Below are 19,606 nucleotides of genomic sequence, written 5' to 3'. Positions count from 1 at the left end.
GCCCCTGCCCTAGAGATTTGTGGAACTTTGAACTTGAGAGAGATGATTTAGGGTATCTTGCAGAAGAAATTTCTAAAAGAAAGCATTCAAGAGGTGACTTGGGTGCTGTTAAAGGCATTCAGCTTCAAAAGGGAAATGGAGCATAAAAGTTTGGAAAATTTGGCTGGGCACAGTGGCTCACGCCTGTAATCTCAGCACTTTGGGAGGCTGAAGTGGGTGGATCATGAGCTCAAGAGATCAAGGCCATCCTGGCAAACATGGTGAAACCCCATCTGTACTAAAAATACAAAAATTAGCTGGGCATGGTGGTGCACACCTGTAGTCCCAGCTACTTGGGAGGCTGAGGCAGGAGAATCACTTGAACTCGGGAGGTGGAGGTCGCAGTGAGCCAAGGTCGCGCCACTGCATTACAGCCTGGTGAAAGAGCGAGAATCTGTCTCAAAAAAAAAAAAAAAAGTTTGGAAAATTTACAGCCTGACAATGTGATAGAAAAGAAAATCCCATTTTCTGGGGAGAAATTCATGCTGGCTGCAGAAATTTGCATAAGTAACAACGAGCCAAGACAATGGGGAAAATGTCTCCAGGGCATGTCAGAGACCTTTGTGGTAGCCCCTCCCATCACAGGCCTGGAGGTTTAGGAGGAAAAAGTGGTTTTGTGTGCCAGGCCCAGGGTCCCTCTGCTGTACGCAGTCTAGGAACTTGGTGCCCTGTATGCCACCTGCTTCAGCTGTGGCTGAAAGGGGCCAATGTAGAGCTTGGGCCATGGATTTAGAGGATGCAAGCCTCAAGCCTTGGCAGCTTTCATGTGATGTTGAGCCTGCAAGTGAACAGAAGTCAAGAATTGAGGTTTAGGAACCTCCACTTAGATTTCAGAAGATGCAAGGAAAGGCCTGGATGCTCAGGCAAAAGTTTGCTGCAGGAGCGGAGCCCTCATGGATAACCTCTGCTAGGGCACCGCAGAAGGGAAATTTAGAATGGGATCCCCCACACAGAGTCCCTACTGGGGGACTGCCTAGTGGAGCTGTGAGAAAAGAGTCACCATCCTCCAGACCTCAGAATGGTAGATCCACTGACAGCTTGCACCGTGCACCTGGAAAAGCCACAGACACTCAGTGCCAGCCTGTGAAGGCAGCTGGGAGGGAGGCTGTACTCTGCAAAGCCACAGGGGTGGAGCTGCCCAAGACTATGGGAACCCACCCATTCCATCAGCATGACCTGGGTGTGAGACGTGGGGTCAAAGGAGATAGTTTTGGAGCTTTAAGATTTGACTGCCCCACTAGATTAAGGACTTGTATAGAGCTTCTAGCCCCTTTCTTTTGGCCAATTCCTCCCATTTGGAATGGCTCTATTTATCCAGTGCCCACACTCCCATTGTATGTAGGAAGTAACTAACTTGCTTTTGATTTTACAGGCTCATAGGTGGAAGGGACTTTCCTTTTCTCAGGTAAGACTTTGGACTGTGGACTTTTTTTTTTTTTTTTTTTTTGAGATAGAACCTCACTCTGTTGCCCAGGCTGGAGTGCAGTGGCACAATCTTAGCTCACTGCAACCTCCACCTGTTAGGCTTAAGTGATTCTCCTGCCTCAGCCTCCCAAGTAGCTGGGATTACAGGCGTGTGCTACCACACCTGGCTAATTTTTGTATTTTTAGTAGAGATGGGGTTTTGCCGTATCAGCCAGGCTTGTCTCAAACTCCTGACCTCAGGTGATCTGCCCACCTCAGCCTCCCAAAGTGCTGGGATTACAGGTGTGAGCCACCATGCCCGGCTGACTGTGGACTTTTGAGTTAATGTTGGAATGAGTTGAGACTTTGGGGAACTTTTGGGGAGGCATGATTGGCTTTGAAATGTGAAGATATCAGATTTGGCAGAGGCCAGGGGTGGAATAATATGGTTTGGCTCTGTGTCTCCACCCTAATCTCATCTTGTAGCTCCCATAATTCTTGCATGTTGTGGGCGGGACCCAGTGACAGATGATTGAATCACAGGGGCAGGACTTTCCTGTGCTGTTCTCATGATAGTGAATGGGTCTCATGAGATCTGATGATTTTTTTTTTTTTTTTTTTTTTTTTTGAGATGGAGTCTCACTCTGTCGCCCAGGCTGGAGTGCAGTGGCGCGATCTCGGCTCACTGCAAGCTCCGCCTCCTGGGTTCACGCCATTCTCCTGCCTCAGCCTCTCCGAGTAGCTGGGACTACAGGCGCCCGCCACCACGCCCGGCTAATTTTTTGTATTTTTAGTAGAGACGGGGTGTCACCGTGGTCTCGATCTCCTGACCTCATGATCCGCCCACCTCGGCCTCCCAAAGTGCTGGGATTACAAGCGTGAGCCACTGCGCCCGGCCGAGATCTGATGATTTTTAAAACGGGAGTCTCCCTGTACAAGCTCTCTTTTTGCCTGCTGCCATTCATGTAAGATGTGACTTGCTTCTCCTTGCCTTCCACCATGATTGTGAGGCCTCCCCAGCAATGCGGAACAGTGAGTCCGATAAATCTCTTTCTTTTGTATATTGCCCAGACTCAGGTAGGTCTTTATCAGCAGCGTAAAAACAGACTAATACACTAAATAACAAACTTTTAAATAATGCATGAGGCAAAGAAGAAGTCTAGTGGGAAATAAGAAAATGTTTAACAGTGATTGAAAATGAAAAGAAAACATATAAAAATTTGTGGCCGGGCGCGGTGGCTCACGCTTGTAATCCCAGCATTTTGGGAGGCCGAAGCGGGCGGATCACGAGGTCAGGAGATCGAGACCACAGTGAAACCCCGTCTCCACTAAAAATGCAAAAAAATTAGCCGTGCGTGGTGGCGGGTGCCTGTAGTCCCAGCTACTCGGAGAGGCTGAGGCAGGAGAATGGCGTGAACCCAGGAGGCGGAGCTTGCAGTGAGCCGAGATTGCACCACTGCACTCCAGCCTGGGCAACAGAGCGAGACTCTGTCTCAAAAAAAAAAAAAAAAATTTGTGAGATGCCACTAAAATCCTGCTTAGAGGTAAAGTTATTGCCCTAATTTGCCTCTATTAGAAAAACCAGAAAGGTCTCAAATTAATATCCTCAGCTTCTACCTTAAAAAACTAGAAAAGGAAAAGAAAATTAAAACCCTAGTGAGCAGGAGAAAGGAAATAATAAAGATAAGATTTTTAAAAACCAAGAAAATGAAAAACAAAAAGAAAATAGAGAAAATCAATGAAACTAAAAGTTCACTCTTCAAGAATATCAATAAAATTCATAAACTTCTAGTCAGACTGATCCGGGGGTTAAAAAGAGAGAAGATACTAAATACCAATATTAGAAATGAGAGAGAGGACATCACTACAAATTCTAGACATTAGAAGAAGAAATAAGTTAGACAACTTAGATAAAATATTTAGCCTCTGAAAGACACAGACTACCAAAGTTCATTCAGTTAAAAACAAGGTAACCTGAAAAGCCCTATATTTATTATAGAAATTAATTGGTGGCTAGAAAAAACAACCTTCCAGGCAAGGCACAGTGGCTCACGCCTGTAATCCCAGCACTTTGGGAGGCTGAGGTGGGTGGATCACCCAAGGTCAAGAGTTGGAGACCAGCCTGGCCAACATGGTGAAACCCCGTCTCTACTAAAAATACAAAAATTAGCCAGGCGTGGTGGCACACACCTGTAGTCCCAGCTACTTGGGAGGCTGAGGCAGGAGAATAGCTTGAACCCAGGAGACAGAGGTTGCAGTGAGCCGAGACTGCACCACACCACTGCACTCCAGACTGGGTGACAGAGCAAGACTCCATCTAAAAAAAAAAAAAAAACAAAAAAAAAAAAAAAAAGAAGAAAAAGAAAAAAAACAACCTTCCAACAAAGAAAACTCCAGATCCAGATAAATTGAATGGTGATTTCTATTACACATTTAAGGCAGAAATAATACCAACTGTATACAAACTCTTTCAAAAAATTCAAGAGAATGAAATATGTCCATATTAATTCTATAACACCAGTACTATTCTGATATCCAAACCGGAAAACAACCTTATAATAATGACATTATAAAAGACTTCATGAACACAGATGCAGTAATCCTTAACAAAATTTTAGCAAGTTGAACCTATCAGTATATAATGATGGTAATGCACCACCACCAAGCAGATTTTATCACAGCAATGCAAGGTTGTTTTACTATTCAAAAGCCAATCGATGTAATTTATCATATTAATAGATTAAGCAATAAAATGTACATGATCATCCCAGTAGATGCCACAAAACATTTGACAAATTCCCTTCCTTCCTTTTTTTTTTTTTTTTTTTTTTTAGACCAAGTATTCATGCTTGTTGCCCAGGCTGGAGTGCAATGGTGCGATCTTGGCTGACTGCAACCTCTGCCTCCTAGCTTCAAGCAGTTCTCCTGCCTCGGCCTCCTGAGTAGCAGGGATCACAGGCATGTGCCACTACGCTAAATTTTGTATTTTTAGTAGAGATGGGGTTTCACTGTGTTGGCCAGGCTGGTCTCGAACTCCTGACCTCAGGTGATCCACCTGCCTCATCTCCCAAAGTGCTGGGATTACAGGTGAGAGCCATGGCGCCTGGCCCCCACATTTATTCCTAATAAAAACTTGGCTAGGCGCGGTGGCTCACACTTATAATCCCAGCACTTTGGGAGGCTGAGGCAGGTGGATCGCTTGAGGCCAGGAGTTCGAGACCACCCTGGCCAACATGGCGAAACTCCATCTCTACTAAAATAATAAAAATTAGCCAAGCGTGGTGGAGCATGCCTCTAGTCCCAGCTGCTTGTAAGGCTGAGGCACGAGAATTGCTTGAACCTGGGAGGCAGAGGTTGCAGTTAGCTGTGATCATGTCACTGCACTCCAGCCTGGGCCACAGAACAAAACTCTGTCTCAAAACAAAAACAAAAACAAAAAACTCCCAGCACACTGAGAATAGACGGAAACTTTCCCAAATTAATAAAGAGCTTTTACAAAAAATCTACTGCTAGCGTCAGTCATGTTGGTGATTGACAGAAAACTTTCCCTCAAAGAAGGAAAAAGTCACAGAGGTCTGCTTTTACCACCTCTATTTAACAATGTAATAGAGGTTCTAGCCCGTGAAATAAGGCAAGAAAAACATAAAATGCCTACAAATCGGAAAGAAAGAAGTAAAATTTGCAGACAAAATGATTGGCACTATAGAATATCCTAAAGAATCTAAAAGCCACTAAATTAAAAAGTGAGTTTAGCAAAGTTGCAGAATAAAAGATCAATATGCAAAAATTAATTGTGTTATTACACACTCACAATAAACAATTATGACTTGAAATTAAAAGAGTAATGCTATTTGTAACAGCATCAAAAAATGAAATACTTTGGAATAAATCTGACAACAGATGTGAAAAAACTGAGCACTGAAGAATACAAATCATTGCTGATAAAAAGTAAGGAATAATTAAATGGAAAGCTATGCTATCTTCACAGATTGGAAGACTTAAATGTGTAATGATGTCCATTTTCCCCTAATTACTTGATGGATTTAATACAAGCCCGATCAAAATTCAGCAGGCTTCTTTGTAGAAATTGACAAGCTAATTTTAAGATTTACATGGAAATCATATAATAAGGACAGAAAATAGCCAAAATATCTTTGAAAAGAACAACAAAGTTGGAGGAGTTACATTGCCTTTACCAAGATTTATTATTAAGTTATATTAATTACAACCATGTGGTATTGTTGTAAACACAGACATACAAGTCAATGGAACAGAATTGAGGGTCTAAAAGTTGACCCACACATATATAGACAACTGATTTTCCACAAACATGGCAAGAGAATTCAACTGAAGAAAGGTAATCTTTATAATAAATGGTGTTGAAACAATTGCATAGCCATAACTAAAAAATAAATAAATAACTTCAATCCTTGCCACATACGATATAAAAAATTAACTCAAAATAGATCATAGACCTAAATGTCAGAACTAAAGGTATAAAACTTCTAGAATAAAACATAGGCAAAGATTTTAAAATACACACAAAAAAGCACAATCTCTAAAAGAAGTAAATTAATCTATTGGGCTTAATAAAACTAAACACTTTTGGCTGGGCGTAGTGGCTCACACCTGTAATCTCACTCTTTGGGAGGCCAAGATAGGAGGATCGCTTGAGCCCAGGAGTTTGAGATCAGTGCTGGCAACACAGAGAGACCCCACCCCCCAGCTCTTCCCCCCAAATTAAAAAAGTTAGCTGGGCATGGTGGCAAATACCTGTGCTCCCAGCTACTCAGGAGGCTGAGGTAGGAGGATCACTGGGGCCTGGGAGGTTGAGGCTGCAGTGAGCCATGGTTGTGCCACTGCACTCCAGCCTGGGCAACAGAAGGAGACCCTGTCTGAAACAACAACAAAAAACTTTTGCTGTCTCTACATTCACTGTTATGAAAATGGAAAGGTAAGCCATAGACTAGGAGAAAGTATTTGCAAAACATCTACTCAAAAAAAGAATTTTATTTAGAGCGTATAAATAATTCTTACAACTTATCAATAAGAAAACACTCCAGGCAGGGCGCGGTGGCTCACGCCTGTAATCCCAGCGCTTTGGGAGGCTGACGCGCGTGGATCACGAGGTCAGGAGATTGAGACCATCCTGGCTAACACAGTGAAACTCCGTCTCTACTAAAAAATACAAAAAATTAGCCCAGCGTGGTAGCAGGTGCCTGTAGTCCCAGCTACTCGGGAGGCTGAGGCAGGAGAATGGAATGGCATGAACCCAGGATGCGGAGCTTGCAGTGAGCCGAGATCATGCCACTGCACTCCAGCCTGGGCGACAGAGCGAGACTCCGTCTCAAAGAAAGAAAGAAAAAAAGGAAAAAAAAAGAAAAGAAAACAATCCAATTGGGGAAAATAGGCAAAATATCTGAACAGACATTTCGCCAAAGTAGATACGCATATGGCAAATACATACATGAAAAGATACTCAACATCATTAGCCATTAGTGAAATGCAAATCAAAGCCATAATATTATTATTACACATCCGCTAGAATGGCTAAAATTGGAAAGGCTGATTATAACAAAGATTGACAAGTATAAGGGCAATTGATATAACATTGCTAGCTAGAATTTAAATGGTACAGTCAGTTTGGCATTTTCTTTAAAAGTGAAACCACATCTATCATATGAACCCAGTCTTTCCACCCCTGGGTATTTATTCCAGAGAAATAAAAGTATTTGTCCACACTAAGACTTGTACACACAAATGTTCATAGTAGCTCCATTTGTAATAGTTAAGAACCCCAGATGCCCATCATCAAGTAAATAGATCATAAATTTTAGAGCACTACTGGGCAATAATAAGGAACGATCAATACCAGCAACAGGGAGGCTGAGTGAAATAAACCAGACAAAAACAATACATACTACATAATTCCATTTATGTAAAATACTAGAAAATTCAAACTAATTTATAACGACAGAACACAGATCAGCTGCTGCCTGGTGAAGGGGCAAGGAGGCAAGATAAGGAAGAGATGGACGCAAAGAAATTTGGGTGTCCTTCCCCTCTTGATCATGGTGATGGCTTCAGGTGTATATGCATGTGTCGAAACTCATAAAACTGTACAATTTAAATACTTAAATATCCTTTATACTGAAGTAGACTTGTCAAAAAAACTTATGTAGAGAAAATTTGTAAGTTAGACAGAAAGAGATAAAATTCAACTATCCTTAAAGGTAACTTAAGAGTTACAAACCAAGTAAATCCTGGTAAAGGTCTTAGTAAAAATAAAAACACTATGATTGGTCACAATACAGTGAGTCAGAAAAATGATAACAAACATACATTTCTTTATTCTATCAGGTCAGCCTGCAAAATCTCATTTCCTGCTGGGCGTCATGACGTCTCTTTCGTTTCTTCCCTCTTCTGCGAGTTCTCACTTTTTGTGTGTGTGTTTGGCCAGTGTCTAGAAGATGGATACGCCTTTATGCCTGTGCCCAAGGAGCCCTAAATTTGGCTCCATCCCCAAGGGTGGAGGATGACTCTGAATCCTCATCCATATTCTTCAGAGTGGGAACTCCTAAAAGATAAACAAGCCTCTCTTGCTAATACCAGTTACTTCTCTCAGTAAGAATAAGGGGGTGGGGCATCAGAGAACCCTGTCCTGCCACACAATAAATGCTCAGATGTGTTTTACTACAAATTCTAAGCACTAACAAGTTAAAAGAAGGAGGAAAGTAAGTGATGGTGGTGGAATCTGAACTGAGCTTTAGTGAATACATAGAATTTAGATTCTAAACAGAGAGGATAGGGCAAATGAAGAAAACAAGATAGGAAAAGACACATCAGTAGCAGAGAGCAATTTGTTTAAAGGACGGTACGGAGACCTAAACTTCCTAGAGTGAAAGAGTTCTATTAGAAAAGTGGCAGACAAGCTGGGTGTGGTGGCTAACGCCTGTAATCCCAACACTTTGGGAAGCCGAGGCGGGTGGATCACCTGAGATCAGGAGTTCGAGACCAGCCTGACCAACGTGGTGAAACCCAATCTCCACCAAAAATACAAAAAATTAGCCCAGGTGGTGGCTGAGGCAGGAGAATCACTTGAACTTAGGAGACAGAGGTTACAGTGAGCCAAGATTATGCCACTATATTCCAGCCTGGGTGACAGAGTGAGGCTCCATCTCAAAAAAAAAGAAAAAAGCAAAGTGGAGACAAGTTTGGGTGGCTAGGATGGGTCAGATTATTGAGAGCTCTTGAAAATCAAGCATGAGGATTTAGATTTAATAGAATAAAATACAGCAAGCTATCAGATTTTAAGTAAAGGGAGCATATAACTGCAGGGGAATTTATGCAAGTATCTTCTTCTGAAAGCCAGTAAGAACAGAAGTTTGTGTTGGGTATGGTTAATAGGGAAAAATCCCTCCTAACAACTAAAAAGTCATGTCAAAGGGTATGATCTATTGGGAATGAGTCATCTATAATATACGGTCTATCAGCATGTACTATTTGTCTAGTCATGGCAAATATTATTCCAATTTCTATTGTACAAAGAAAGAAACTCAAACATCTCAAATTGCTACTAATATACAGACATATATGCAAGTTCCTGTTTCCGGTTCCACCTAATTTACCTTGGCACCATTTCCACAGAAGTCAAATATTTGGTGGTTTGAAACAAATGTAGAACAGATTCCAGGGTGTGGCCTGTACAACTCAATTTTCACAGTTTGGCTTTTCCGTGTAATTTTCAGATATAAATTACTTCCCTACCAGGGCAACAGTGGAGGCAGGGAATAGAGTCAAAAGCATTGGCTAGGAATCAGAAGTCTAATTGTGTGACTATAGGCAAGCCATTAGCTTTTCTGAGTCTCAGATCTCTCTTCTAGAAAATTGGGGCTAAAGTCAAAACTTTATAGTGTTTCTTTGAGAAGGCAATCAGATACTATATAAAAAGATTGTCCACTTATGTTATATAAATAATTAAATAGCAAAATTGCAAGCTGCTACAGTCAAGAGATGTTTGATGATGCAAGAAGAATTGTTTGATGGCAAACCACTTCTACACAAAGGAGACATTTTTAGATAGTACCTTCACTGTTTAGATAGTACCTTCACTGGAAACTGTTTTCTTCTTACTAAAAGTCAGCAAGACTGGAACAGCCTCCCAAGCTGTGGTTGGAAGATTGAAAGCGCCTTCTAGAGGAGACAGAGAACTGAGAAGGAGAAAATAGATTTCTAAGAATATCATACAATCACAGCTGATTTGTTATAGCTCATACATTGAGACAAACCTCCTGAATCTTCAGCGTTTTAATTGATACATGTAGTATAAAATTAGAAACAGGAACATAAGTACCATTATGAAAACTATACTCAAGTGTGGATACTGATCAACTGACACAGAAAAAATAAGAGTACTCTGTAATTGATATGGAAGTTCACTGCTATCTAAATCCATGCGGAATGTGAAATGGTGTGGAATACATAAGAGGATCAGTGAATGACATCCAACCAGAATGATTAAATACAGCATCTAAACATGACCTGCTTTCGCTTATTTCTTACTGATTCCCTAGAACAATGCTGTCCAATAGAAATGTGTTAGCTACATATGCAATTTGAATTTTCTAGAAGTCACATTTAAAAAAGTAAAACAAAATAGGTGATCTTAATTTTAATAATATGTTCTATTTAACCAAATCTATGCAAATTATCATTTCAACTCATTATCAATATAAAAATTATGAGATATTTTACAGTCTTTATTTCACATGGAGTCTTTGAAATCTGAAGTGTATTTTACATTTACTGCACATTTCAATGCAGACTAGGAACATTTTTAAAGACAGCCACAGCTCTAGAAAGTAGGGATTGGAAATTAACAGCAGATTCACACTATATATTTGTACATTATTTTCTATACACTATTTTTAAAGAAAAGCAAAGCTTCAACTTGCATTTAGTATTTAAACTATTTCTGGCCAAGCTCTCTTGGAACTTCTGCAGAAGAGAGAAAGAATGATGATGGCTATCTGAAAAACCTTAGTTTTTTGTTTGCAATCAGAAGTTGAGATATTTTTTGGGACATCTGAGAATTTTATCATCATTTCAGATGAATGTGAAGTCTTCAATTAAAAAGTATAAGCTAGAAGCCATCATTAAGCTCCTATACTAGTCATGCTTTTATCACTTCTCATAATTATCTTGAATACATTTACTATTCATGACACACAAAATAATTAAACATTGCATTTAAATGGATAAGAAAATAGTGTGACTTCAGGAAAGCCCTTATCCCTTTAGACAGAACTGTAGGAAAACACAGTTGCAGTTAGGTAAAGGACCAGAGCATGTTATTTGTGCAAATGTGTAACATCCATGCCCTGGTCATGAACTTTTCGTAGCATCCCTAGTCATGGTAGCAAAATAAAAATTGCTCCCATGCATTTCCAAACCCCCCTTGGTGGGAATGACACCACCCTCCCAGTATGAGATGCACTGCTTGAGACTTTTGTTAAAATTTGGTCAGTTAACAAAGCACCTGTGGTTGTAAATATTCCGTTTTCTGTAGTTTCTCTTACCAGCAAAAAGGAAAAGATTATAACGTCAATGTAAAAACAAAAACAATAAAACCCAAAGAATCTCAAAAGTCTTTCTAGATTCAAGTGACTTTGCTTCACATTTTTTTTTCATTTAAAGCTAACATCACCTTAAAGGATGTCTCACACTTCTGAATTTATATTTCCTGACCTCCAAAAGGGATCCTATCTATTATTAAAAAGTCAAAAAATAACAGATGCTGGTGAGGTCGCAGAGAAAAGGGAATACTTATACAATGGTAGGGTGGATAAGAAAATGGAGTACTATGGAAGACCATGGAATACTATGCAGCCATAAGAAAGAATGAGATCATGTTCTTTGCAGCAACATGGATACAGCTGGAGGCCATTACCCTAAGCGTTAGTAACTAATGTAGAAACAGAAAACCAATTACCATATGTTCTTACTCATAAATGGCAGCTAAACATTGAGTACACATGGACACAAATAAAGAACACCAGGGGCTACTTGAGGGTGGAAATAGAAGGAGGATTGAAAAATTACATGTCAGGTACTATGCTTATTTATTAGTTGGGTGTTGAAATAATCGGTGCACCAAACCCCTGGGACACACAATTTACCTATATAACAAACCTGCGCATGTACCCACTGAAACGAAAATAAAAGTTAAAAAAAGAACACAAAAGGGGTCTTATATTGTTCTACTTCCATATTCACACATTTATTCCCTCTTCTGCACTATCTTACCTCGAATTTACATCTCAATGAGTTCTATTGTTTGTGTGTGTGTGTGCGTTAATAGTTGAACCATGGATACAATTTGACCTATTTGGAATGGATGTGAAGGACTTTTTCTTTATTTGAATTAAAGCACATGTTTCTCAATTAGGACCTAGGGAATATAGGTTGAGATGTAGTACATAGTCGTTAGAATGACAATGGAAATTGAAATTAAATAAGTATGTATCAGTTCATGATGGTTGATCTCACTTACCCCATTATAATCAGTGCCCTTCACTACAGAACAGCAAACTCACTCCTAGCATTGACATCTACTAACTGTATGTTAGAGATCGCAGAAGAAGCAATGTAGAGTTAATGACTATCATAATGACTGAGATGCATGATGACATCAGTAATTTTTTTAGTAGATCTCTTTTTGGACACAAAAATCACCACCAATATGACTACATATCTTTAAAATTATATTTATGTATATATATATATACATATTTAGGTATATAGCACAACCAAACCTCTATTGTGAGCATAAACATTTATAGGTACTCCAGAGCAATGGTTAGCAAACTATGGCCCACGAGCTAAATCCAGCCTCACATCTGTTTTTGTAAATAAAGTTTCAATAGAACACAGACATGCTCATTCATTTACATATTGTCTGTGGCTATTTTAATGCTATATAACAGCAGAGTGGTTACGACAAAGACTGTATGACATGTAAATCTAAAATATTTACTCTCTGTCTCTACAGAAAATGTTTGCTGACTCCTGATATAGATTGTAAATGAAATGTCAGCAGAATACATGTTCATTTTTTCTTTTTTATTGCTAGAATGGGTTGTATGAAATGGGATCAAGGAGCTGCTAATTGTTGGGACCAATGTCTCCTCCATACAGAGCTAGAAATCTTGGCATGGTGTCATGTCAAAGGTGAAAAACAACGAATGAAGTTCATTTTGTTGAGGTTTAAGAAATGTCTTTGAAGTTCATTTTGTTGAGGTTTAAGAAATGTCTTTTCTAGGACATTTTGAGGTGTATCTAATCTTTGGGTTGTAGAAAATGACAACAGTTTTCAAAATAGTTGGAAAGAATGTTTTAATCTGTTATGTTCACTAGTACTGAAACATGAAAAGAAAAAAAAGAAAAAGGAAGAGAAAGGAAGAGGATACAGTCTCTGGGGTGGAATTCTAGCCCATTTATTTTGGTTTTCTCTATATTATTATCTGAGATGTTTTTGTTTTTATGCTTTCATGCCACATTCCTTTTTTATTTTCGTTAGCTGTGATATAGGATAGTCTATTTATGATGAGGTCTCTTCAACTGTTTGGCTGTGTGAAGTTTAATCTTTAATAGATTGCACAGGAAGCGTTCATGGAAATAATATTCCTTAAATGACAGTTTGCAACTTTAAAAACAACATAATTCATCACCATATTAAGTTGCTCTTTAGCACAAAGCAATTGTAAGAACATCTTTTTCTTAGGACATGTTTTCTTACAGATTGAAATCTAGAAAAGTCCTTTGCATGCTTTATGTTTTCATATTTGTCATGCCTTTTTTTTGAGACATGGTCTTGCTATGTTGCCCAGGATGGAATCGAACTTTTGAACTTTTGAGCTCAGCGATCTTCCTGCCTCAGCCTCTGGAGTAGCTGGGACTACAGGTGCCTGCCATGGCAACCTTCCCTCCTTCCTTCTTGTTTATGCTATTGGATGTTATCTAGTTGACTTTTTTTTATCTCTTCTCTCCAACACATCATCCTTCCGAGTAGCTGGGACTAGAGGCATGCATCATCAACCCAGCTTATTTTTTTTATTTTATTTTTTTGTAGGGACGGGGTTTCATCATGTTGACTAGGCTGGTTTCGAACCCCTGAGCTCAAACTTTCCGCCTGCCTCGGCCTCCCAAAGTGCTGGGATTACAGGCATGAGCCACCATGCCCGGCCTCAAACTCTTTTACTAGACCCTTTAATTTCCTCTCCGATACTCTGATTCTACTCAAATTTTTCACCTTCACAGAGGAAACTCATTGATTCCTGGGGGAGCCTATGCTATATTTGTGCATCCTCATTTGTGGACAAAATTCTTTCTTGCTGTGACTTGAAAGCAGCCTCTCTTTACCTTTCACTTATTAGTCCTAGTTCTGTGCTGCTAAGAAAAAGGGTCTGATCCTTCTTTCACGATCAGCCCTCCAAATACTGGAGAAGCACACTGCGTTTCCATGGGCCTGCAGTCCTTTTCCGGGGTCATCTTCTCTAGAACCCCTCAACTGTCTCTCATTTCACACGGTTTAACCATCTTACCTTTGACCCGTATTTCATTTGTTTGTCTCAATGTCCCTCATGAAAGTTGACCCAGACAGGTCCGCAGAACAACTTTTGCTGAGAAGGCAAAAGAAATTCTCGCCCAATTGTGGAGAAGGCAGTCGAACCAATTAAACCTAAAGCTAAAACTGTAATAGAAAAGAACTTTCAAGCTCGCGATGAAAAGGCTACGCATGAATTTATCTCGTCACAGCCACTAGCCACGCCTCCACTCGTGCAATGCGCCTGCGGGCCGAGCAGAAAGCAACGGCCCATCGTAGAGAATTTCTCGGGTAAAGTGACATTCTACGCTTTTGAATGCTCCCTTCGCTCAGCCGCCAACCCCTCGTCCCAATTTCCATTTTAAATGAAAGTCTCCCACTTTCTAGCTGAGACAGACAAAAATAAAAGTCAGGCAAAACGAATCGGAGAGAGGCAGTTTATTATCACTTCCTGGGTCACTTCCAGAAGTCACTTCCGGGGTCGAGGCGAGGCCAACAATACGCCTGCTGCCGCAGGAGGAGTTACGAGCTGGGCCGCGCGCTACCTGAATGCCTAAACCAGGTTTTGCGCCTGCTCATATAAAGCTCTCCTAACGCGTCTTCCGGTGGGAATTTCTTCACTGGTCCGGAGTCGGAGACTGAGTTTAGCTTTACTGAGGAGCTCTAAATTTAGGCGGGTAAGTGCCGCAGATATCGCCCGTGGTTCCTGCGTTTAAATGGAACGGGAAGGGGTGTGTCAGGATTCATCCATGTTCTGATATTTCCTCCTAATACCTGAAACCCTTGGGGTCTGAAAACGAGAGAAGGGGATAGAGAAGCTTTGGTTGCCGTGGCAACTGCGGGTCACCAATTTGGGTTTTTGAAGATTTGGGAAGGGAGGATTTGTGTAACTACTCCTGAAAATACATGATGGGTCGGATTCAAATTCAGTTGTTACTTATAATTCATACTCCTAGCCACATAATGTGATTTTAGAAGGTTTACTCTGGGTGTAATGCAGAGAGGCAAACTCTGAGCCAGGATAATTATTTAGAAAGCTAACGCAGTAATCTAGGCACTGTTTGAAGGGGTCTTGAACTAGGGTAGTGCTGTAGGATTGAAGAGGGGAAATAGGGGAAATTTGGGAGGTAGTATCAGGGGCACTAATACTCGATTTCATATGGGGAATGAGGAAGGAGCCCTGAGCATCTTTAGGAGTAAGTCCAAACTCAGCTTGGCTTATGATGATTTTTCTAGGTTCGTTTCTAATCTTCCGCACCCCTCCTCCACACACACCCCGAATTCTAGTCACGCCAAGTAGTTTGGTGTTCTATTTCCTAAAATATCGTCCTCACCTTTTTTTGTGATGTTAGGCAGGTTCCATCATTTCACTAAGCCCCTCAGTTTTTTCAACCTTAACATGGAAGAAAGTAATAGTACCCACCTCAGGATTGCTGTGGGGATTAAATTAGATAATTTATATTTCTGGTGCATAGTAAGGGCCTAATAAATATTAGCTGCTACTACTATTCTTACTGTACTTCTCATATTGTTTTGTTATTATATGTTTTGCTGTTTCTTCGTCTAGACTTGAGATTTTTTAAATTAGCGGGGCAGTATCTTATTTTTCTTTACGTGGACTTGAAACATTAGTGGTTCGGTCTTTAATGGATCATTCATTTTGGCTATTGCTGACATAGTTGAATTCATTTTTTACTTTGAAAGAGCTGACAGGTATAATGCATTTTGCTGATCAGATTATATTTATTAATAAAAAGCTGTTTTTCTGTACAACTCAGAAGACTGTGGATTAAGATGTACAGAAAGTAACTGATATCTCAGCTTGTAATAGGTATGAGTGATTTCAGTGAAGAATTAAAAGGGCCTGTGACGGATGATGAAGAAGTGGAAACATCTGTGCTCAGTGGCGCAGGAATGCATTTTCCTTGGCTTCAAACATACATAGAAACTGTGGGTAAGTAAAATAATAACATTGAGCCATTGTAACTTTAAGGAGGTGGTAAGATTCAATATGGATACAAAATGAATAACCAGGCTGGTTTAATTTTCAAGAGGAATATGTGGAGTGTTTTTTGGCTATAAGCCAAAACGATTTTTTCTTTTAGAATTCTGTGCCCTTGGATTAATAATAGATAGTCTGTATTATGCTAGATACACATTTTTTCCAGTAATACTTACTGAGCACTTTTATCTCTGGCATTGATTAAATATTGGGGAGTCATAGATGAAGATATGGTCTCTGCCATTGAGGAAAACATGCCTGGGAAGTGTTCAAGAAGTTGCTGTTGAATTGCATTGAAATTATTTCGAATAGAATTGATCATGTCATAGATTTTTTTTTTTTTTTTTTTTGAGACAGAGTCTTGCTCTGTTGCCCACGCTGGAGTGCAGTGGCTGGATCTTGGCTCACTGCAACCTCTGCCTCCTGGGTTCAAGTGATTCTACTCAGCCTCCCAAGTAGCTGAGATTACAAGTACCAGCCACCATGCCTGGCTAGTTTTTGTATTTTTAGTAGAGACAGGGTTTCGCCATGTTGGGTAGGCTGTTCTTGAACTCTTGACCTCAAGTGACCTGCTCGCCTCAGCCTCCCAAAGTGGTGGGATTACAGGCATGAGCCACTGCACCTGGCCTAGATAAAAGAGCATTTTCCCCAATTTTTGTCTAACGTAAATGCAAGCATGTTTTTCTATGGGATAAAATTTCCCCCATTTTTATCTAATATAAATGCAAGTAGTGTTTTTCTGTGGGATAAATTCCCTATAAGAATATATTTAATATAAGTATAAATAAAAGAAGCTATTATCTGTATGCTGGCATATTGAGTGGTATAGTCCTGGGATACATTTGAACCATCATTTTACTTACTGCCCTTAAATATGTATTTTTTTGCCCAGCCTTTTCTCCCCTTGACAGAGATTCCTTGGCTCCTAAAATTTCACTCCCATTTTTTTCTTTTGATCTAAGAATCATCTCATTTAATGATCTCAGTAAATTCTAAATAAATTTTTGTGCTAGGCAGTTGAGGTAGGAGGAAACTGAATCTCAAAGACATTAAACTCTTAAGTGGTGGTATCTGGAGTCAAATCCAGGTTTGTCTGATCTCAAAGCTTACACTTTTAACCACTGAGATATATTTTTTAAAATGAGACAGTATGTGTAAAGAACCTAGCATAGTATCTCATGCATAGTGAGTGTTGAAAAATAATAGTGCCTTTCCTCTCCTCATTTTATTTTTGCTAGATTAATGCACATGGCTTAAGGCAGATTTGAATGAATGATACTTCAGAGGTAGTGCTACCGCATCCCTGGTAGGGAACTAGTAATTTAAATTTCCTATAGTTAAGTCATACTTGGGTATGTTATAGAAAGTCTGAGTCAGTCTGCAAGCAGATAGGTTGAAGACCAAAGACCAAAATTTACATGCTTAGAAATATTTTATATGTCGTGGATAGCCTGTTAAACCCAAAATACTTTTGGTCTGCAATGAGAAAATACTTGCAAGTAATATTGACATTGTGCTGGTAATTAACCATAATAGGAAAACAAAATTGCCTAGTAATTACTGTATTTATTTTTTATGCTGGTAGATATATTTTGGCATTTTGAAGGGCATGCCCAGAAACGCCCATAGAATAAAAACTTCGAAGACGGGGCCAGTCTGGATTGAAGCTGTATCATGAGTACCTGCAATAGTGCTTGGCACACAGTGGTGCCCAAAAAATATTTGTTGACAGATTGATAAGTTTCCAGATTCTTTGAGTAGCATATTAGAAGTTAGGTTGATGACACTAGTTCTTTATTGTACATCTCTATTCCATGTAAAAATGTGTTTTCCTTGACAGTTTTTTTTTTTCTTAAAGTCATCAGGATCAAGTAAGACTATCTTTTGTTCATTAAAGAATGAAATGAGAGGAGAACTTTTCCTGAGATAACTAGGCTAGGTTGGAAGACAAAAGTATTTTCCAAGCATTTAGGTATAGTTATCTAAAGTCGATTTATAATCTCAGTTGTGAAAGCTTGAGCGATAGAAGGGAGCTTAGCCTGAGAACAGTTCTTTCCTTTAGGTAAATAAAGGATGTTTTAAGGACGAGGTGTTTTGTCAGTTTCCTAGGCTAGCTGGCTGGTATTGCCACTGATGCTGAGCAGCTTTGGTGTAGATCTTATAAAATGCAGCTTCTGATTCAGAGAGCTGGGCATAGTACTCTGTAGTTGTAATGAGATTCCAGGTGATACTTCTGCTGCATGCCAGGACCACATTGAGTAGCAAGGGCAGGTCCCCAGGTGATTTGTATGTACATTCAAAAGTCTGAGAACACTAGTCTAGCACAGTAGTCTTCAAACTTTTCACTTTTGTATCCCCTACTTTTTTCTGAAAAATTGAGTACTACCTTGCACAGTTTTAAGGAATCATCTGAAAAAATTTTATTGTATGTTTAATATTTGCAAGAGATATAATTTCCAGCACGTTTGTATTTTTAAATGAATATATATTACTTTATATGTGATGGAGTCCAAATAGCATAGGAATGGCATAGGGTTTTAATACCTTGCCTTATCCATTTAAACAAAATTATGAAAAAGCTTTTAATAGATGGAAATTTTATGTTCCTTTTTGTTGTACTTCTTGCAATAAAAGTATCTATCAACATTTATACTTTTTGTGTTTATATCCTATAAATTGTAAGAATTAAAACTTTTTCTAGGTTAAGACATTGCTATCATTAATAGTTGTACACAGCTGATCAATGTAACATATGTATTAAAAGTGTTGTTGGCCAGGTGTGGTGGCTCATGCTCATAATCCCAGCACTTTGGGAGGCCAAAAGGAAGGATCACTTGAACCCAGGAGGTCAAGGCTACGGTGAGCTATGATTGTGGTAATGCGGTCCAGCCTGGGTGACAGAGCAAGACTCTCTGTCTCTTTTTTTTTTTTTTTAAATAAAGTTATCTAAAACTTTTCCCCAATTTTTTACGTATTTGTGGGTGACTTTTATGTATTTCTAGAATGAGAAAAGATTTAGCATTGATTCTGCTATTTTTTTTTAATTGACATAAATTCTGAGAAACCTTAGTCACATAAGTAAGTGGATGGCAGTGAATGGAGTTTAATTATAGCCATGTATCAGGTCCTTGAATTTTTTCTAAATTATTGATGAAAAATTGCATAATGATTTATTGTAAAAAATTATGTTGTTCTGCAGTTTTGATAAGCAAAGAATTGGGAATCGCCTAACTTGCAAAAGGACATGTTAGAGTTATTTACTTTTTCAACACCTGTGTTTTCACCTTCAGATAATATGTAATGATTTTGATTGTGAAGCTTTGACTATGTAGGCACAGCTGTCTAGGAGATTAACTTGTGGAAAGAGTATGTAAGGAAATCAAATATCTGCAAGTTAATTGTTTTAAAAGTATCTTTGTAAAGTACCTGTTGGTCTTTGTGTACTTACTGGGGTACAATTACCCAGCTGGACTAGAGGGGTCTCGTAGTTATGTGGGAAGATAAGAAGATGTAGCAATGTAACTAGTCATTCATATAATAGCACTGTATCTAAGCCC

At 39.4% G+C, this 19,606-nt stretch overlaps 1 protein-coding gene and 1 long non-coding RNA gene across 6 annotated transcripts in view; one reads left to right on the top strand and one right to left on the bottom strand.

Annotated features, from left to right (window-relative positions):
- Window positions 1-5,629: 5,629 nt before the first annotated feature.
- On the bottom strand, window positions 5,630-14,268 carry LOC134732001 (uncharacterized). Its single transcript, XR_010114785.1, has 2 exons — window positions 14,046-14,268; window positions 5,630-9,653 (listed from the first exon to the last, which is right to left on the bottom strand). It is a non-coding gene; the product is annotated as an uncharacterized lncRNA (long non-coding RNA).
- Window positions 14,269-14,447: 179 nt separating this feature from the next.
- Window positions 14,448-19,606, top strand: part of TAF1A (TATA-box binding protein associated factor, RNA polymerase I subunit A) — a 31,474-nt gene continuing 26,315 nt past the window's right edge. For 2 of the 5 annotated variants that reach the window (XM_055235001.2, XM_063613962.1), the window contains exons 1-2: window positions 14,448-14,724; window positions 15,879-16,001. In XM_055235001.2, the coding sequence (XP_055090976.1) occupies window positions 15,881-16,001 (121 nt within the window). In that variant the 5' untranslated portion in view covers window positions 14,448-14,724; window positions 15,879-15,880. Of the gene's footprint in view, window positions 14,725-15,868; window positions 16,002-19,606 lie in introns of all 5 variants that reach the window. The other 3 variants (XM_055235003.2, XM_055235005.2, XM_055235004.2) reach the window with 3 other exon arrangements.

This window comes from Symphalangus syndactylus, chromosome 19 (genome assembly GCF_028878055.3).
Source record: "Symphalangus syndactylus isolate Jambi chromosome 19, NHGRI_mSymSyn1-v2.1_pri, whole genome shotgun sequence".
In the NCBI taxonomy this organism is placed as follows: domain Eukaryota; kingdom Metazoa; phylum Chordata; class Mammalia; order Primates; family Hylobatidae; genus Symphalangus; species Symphalangus syndactylus.
Note: the sequence above shows the minus strand (reverse complement) of the source record. Positions and strands in the feature narration are given on the sequence as shown.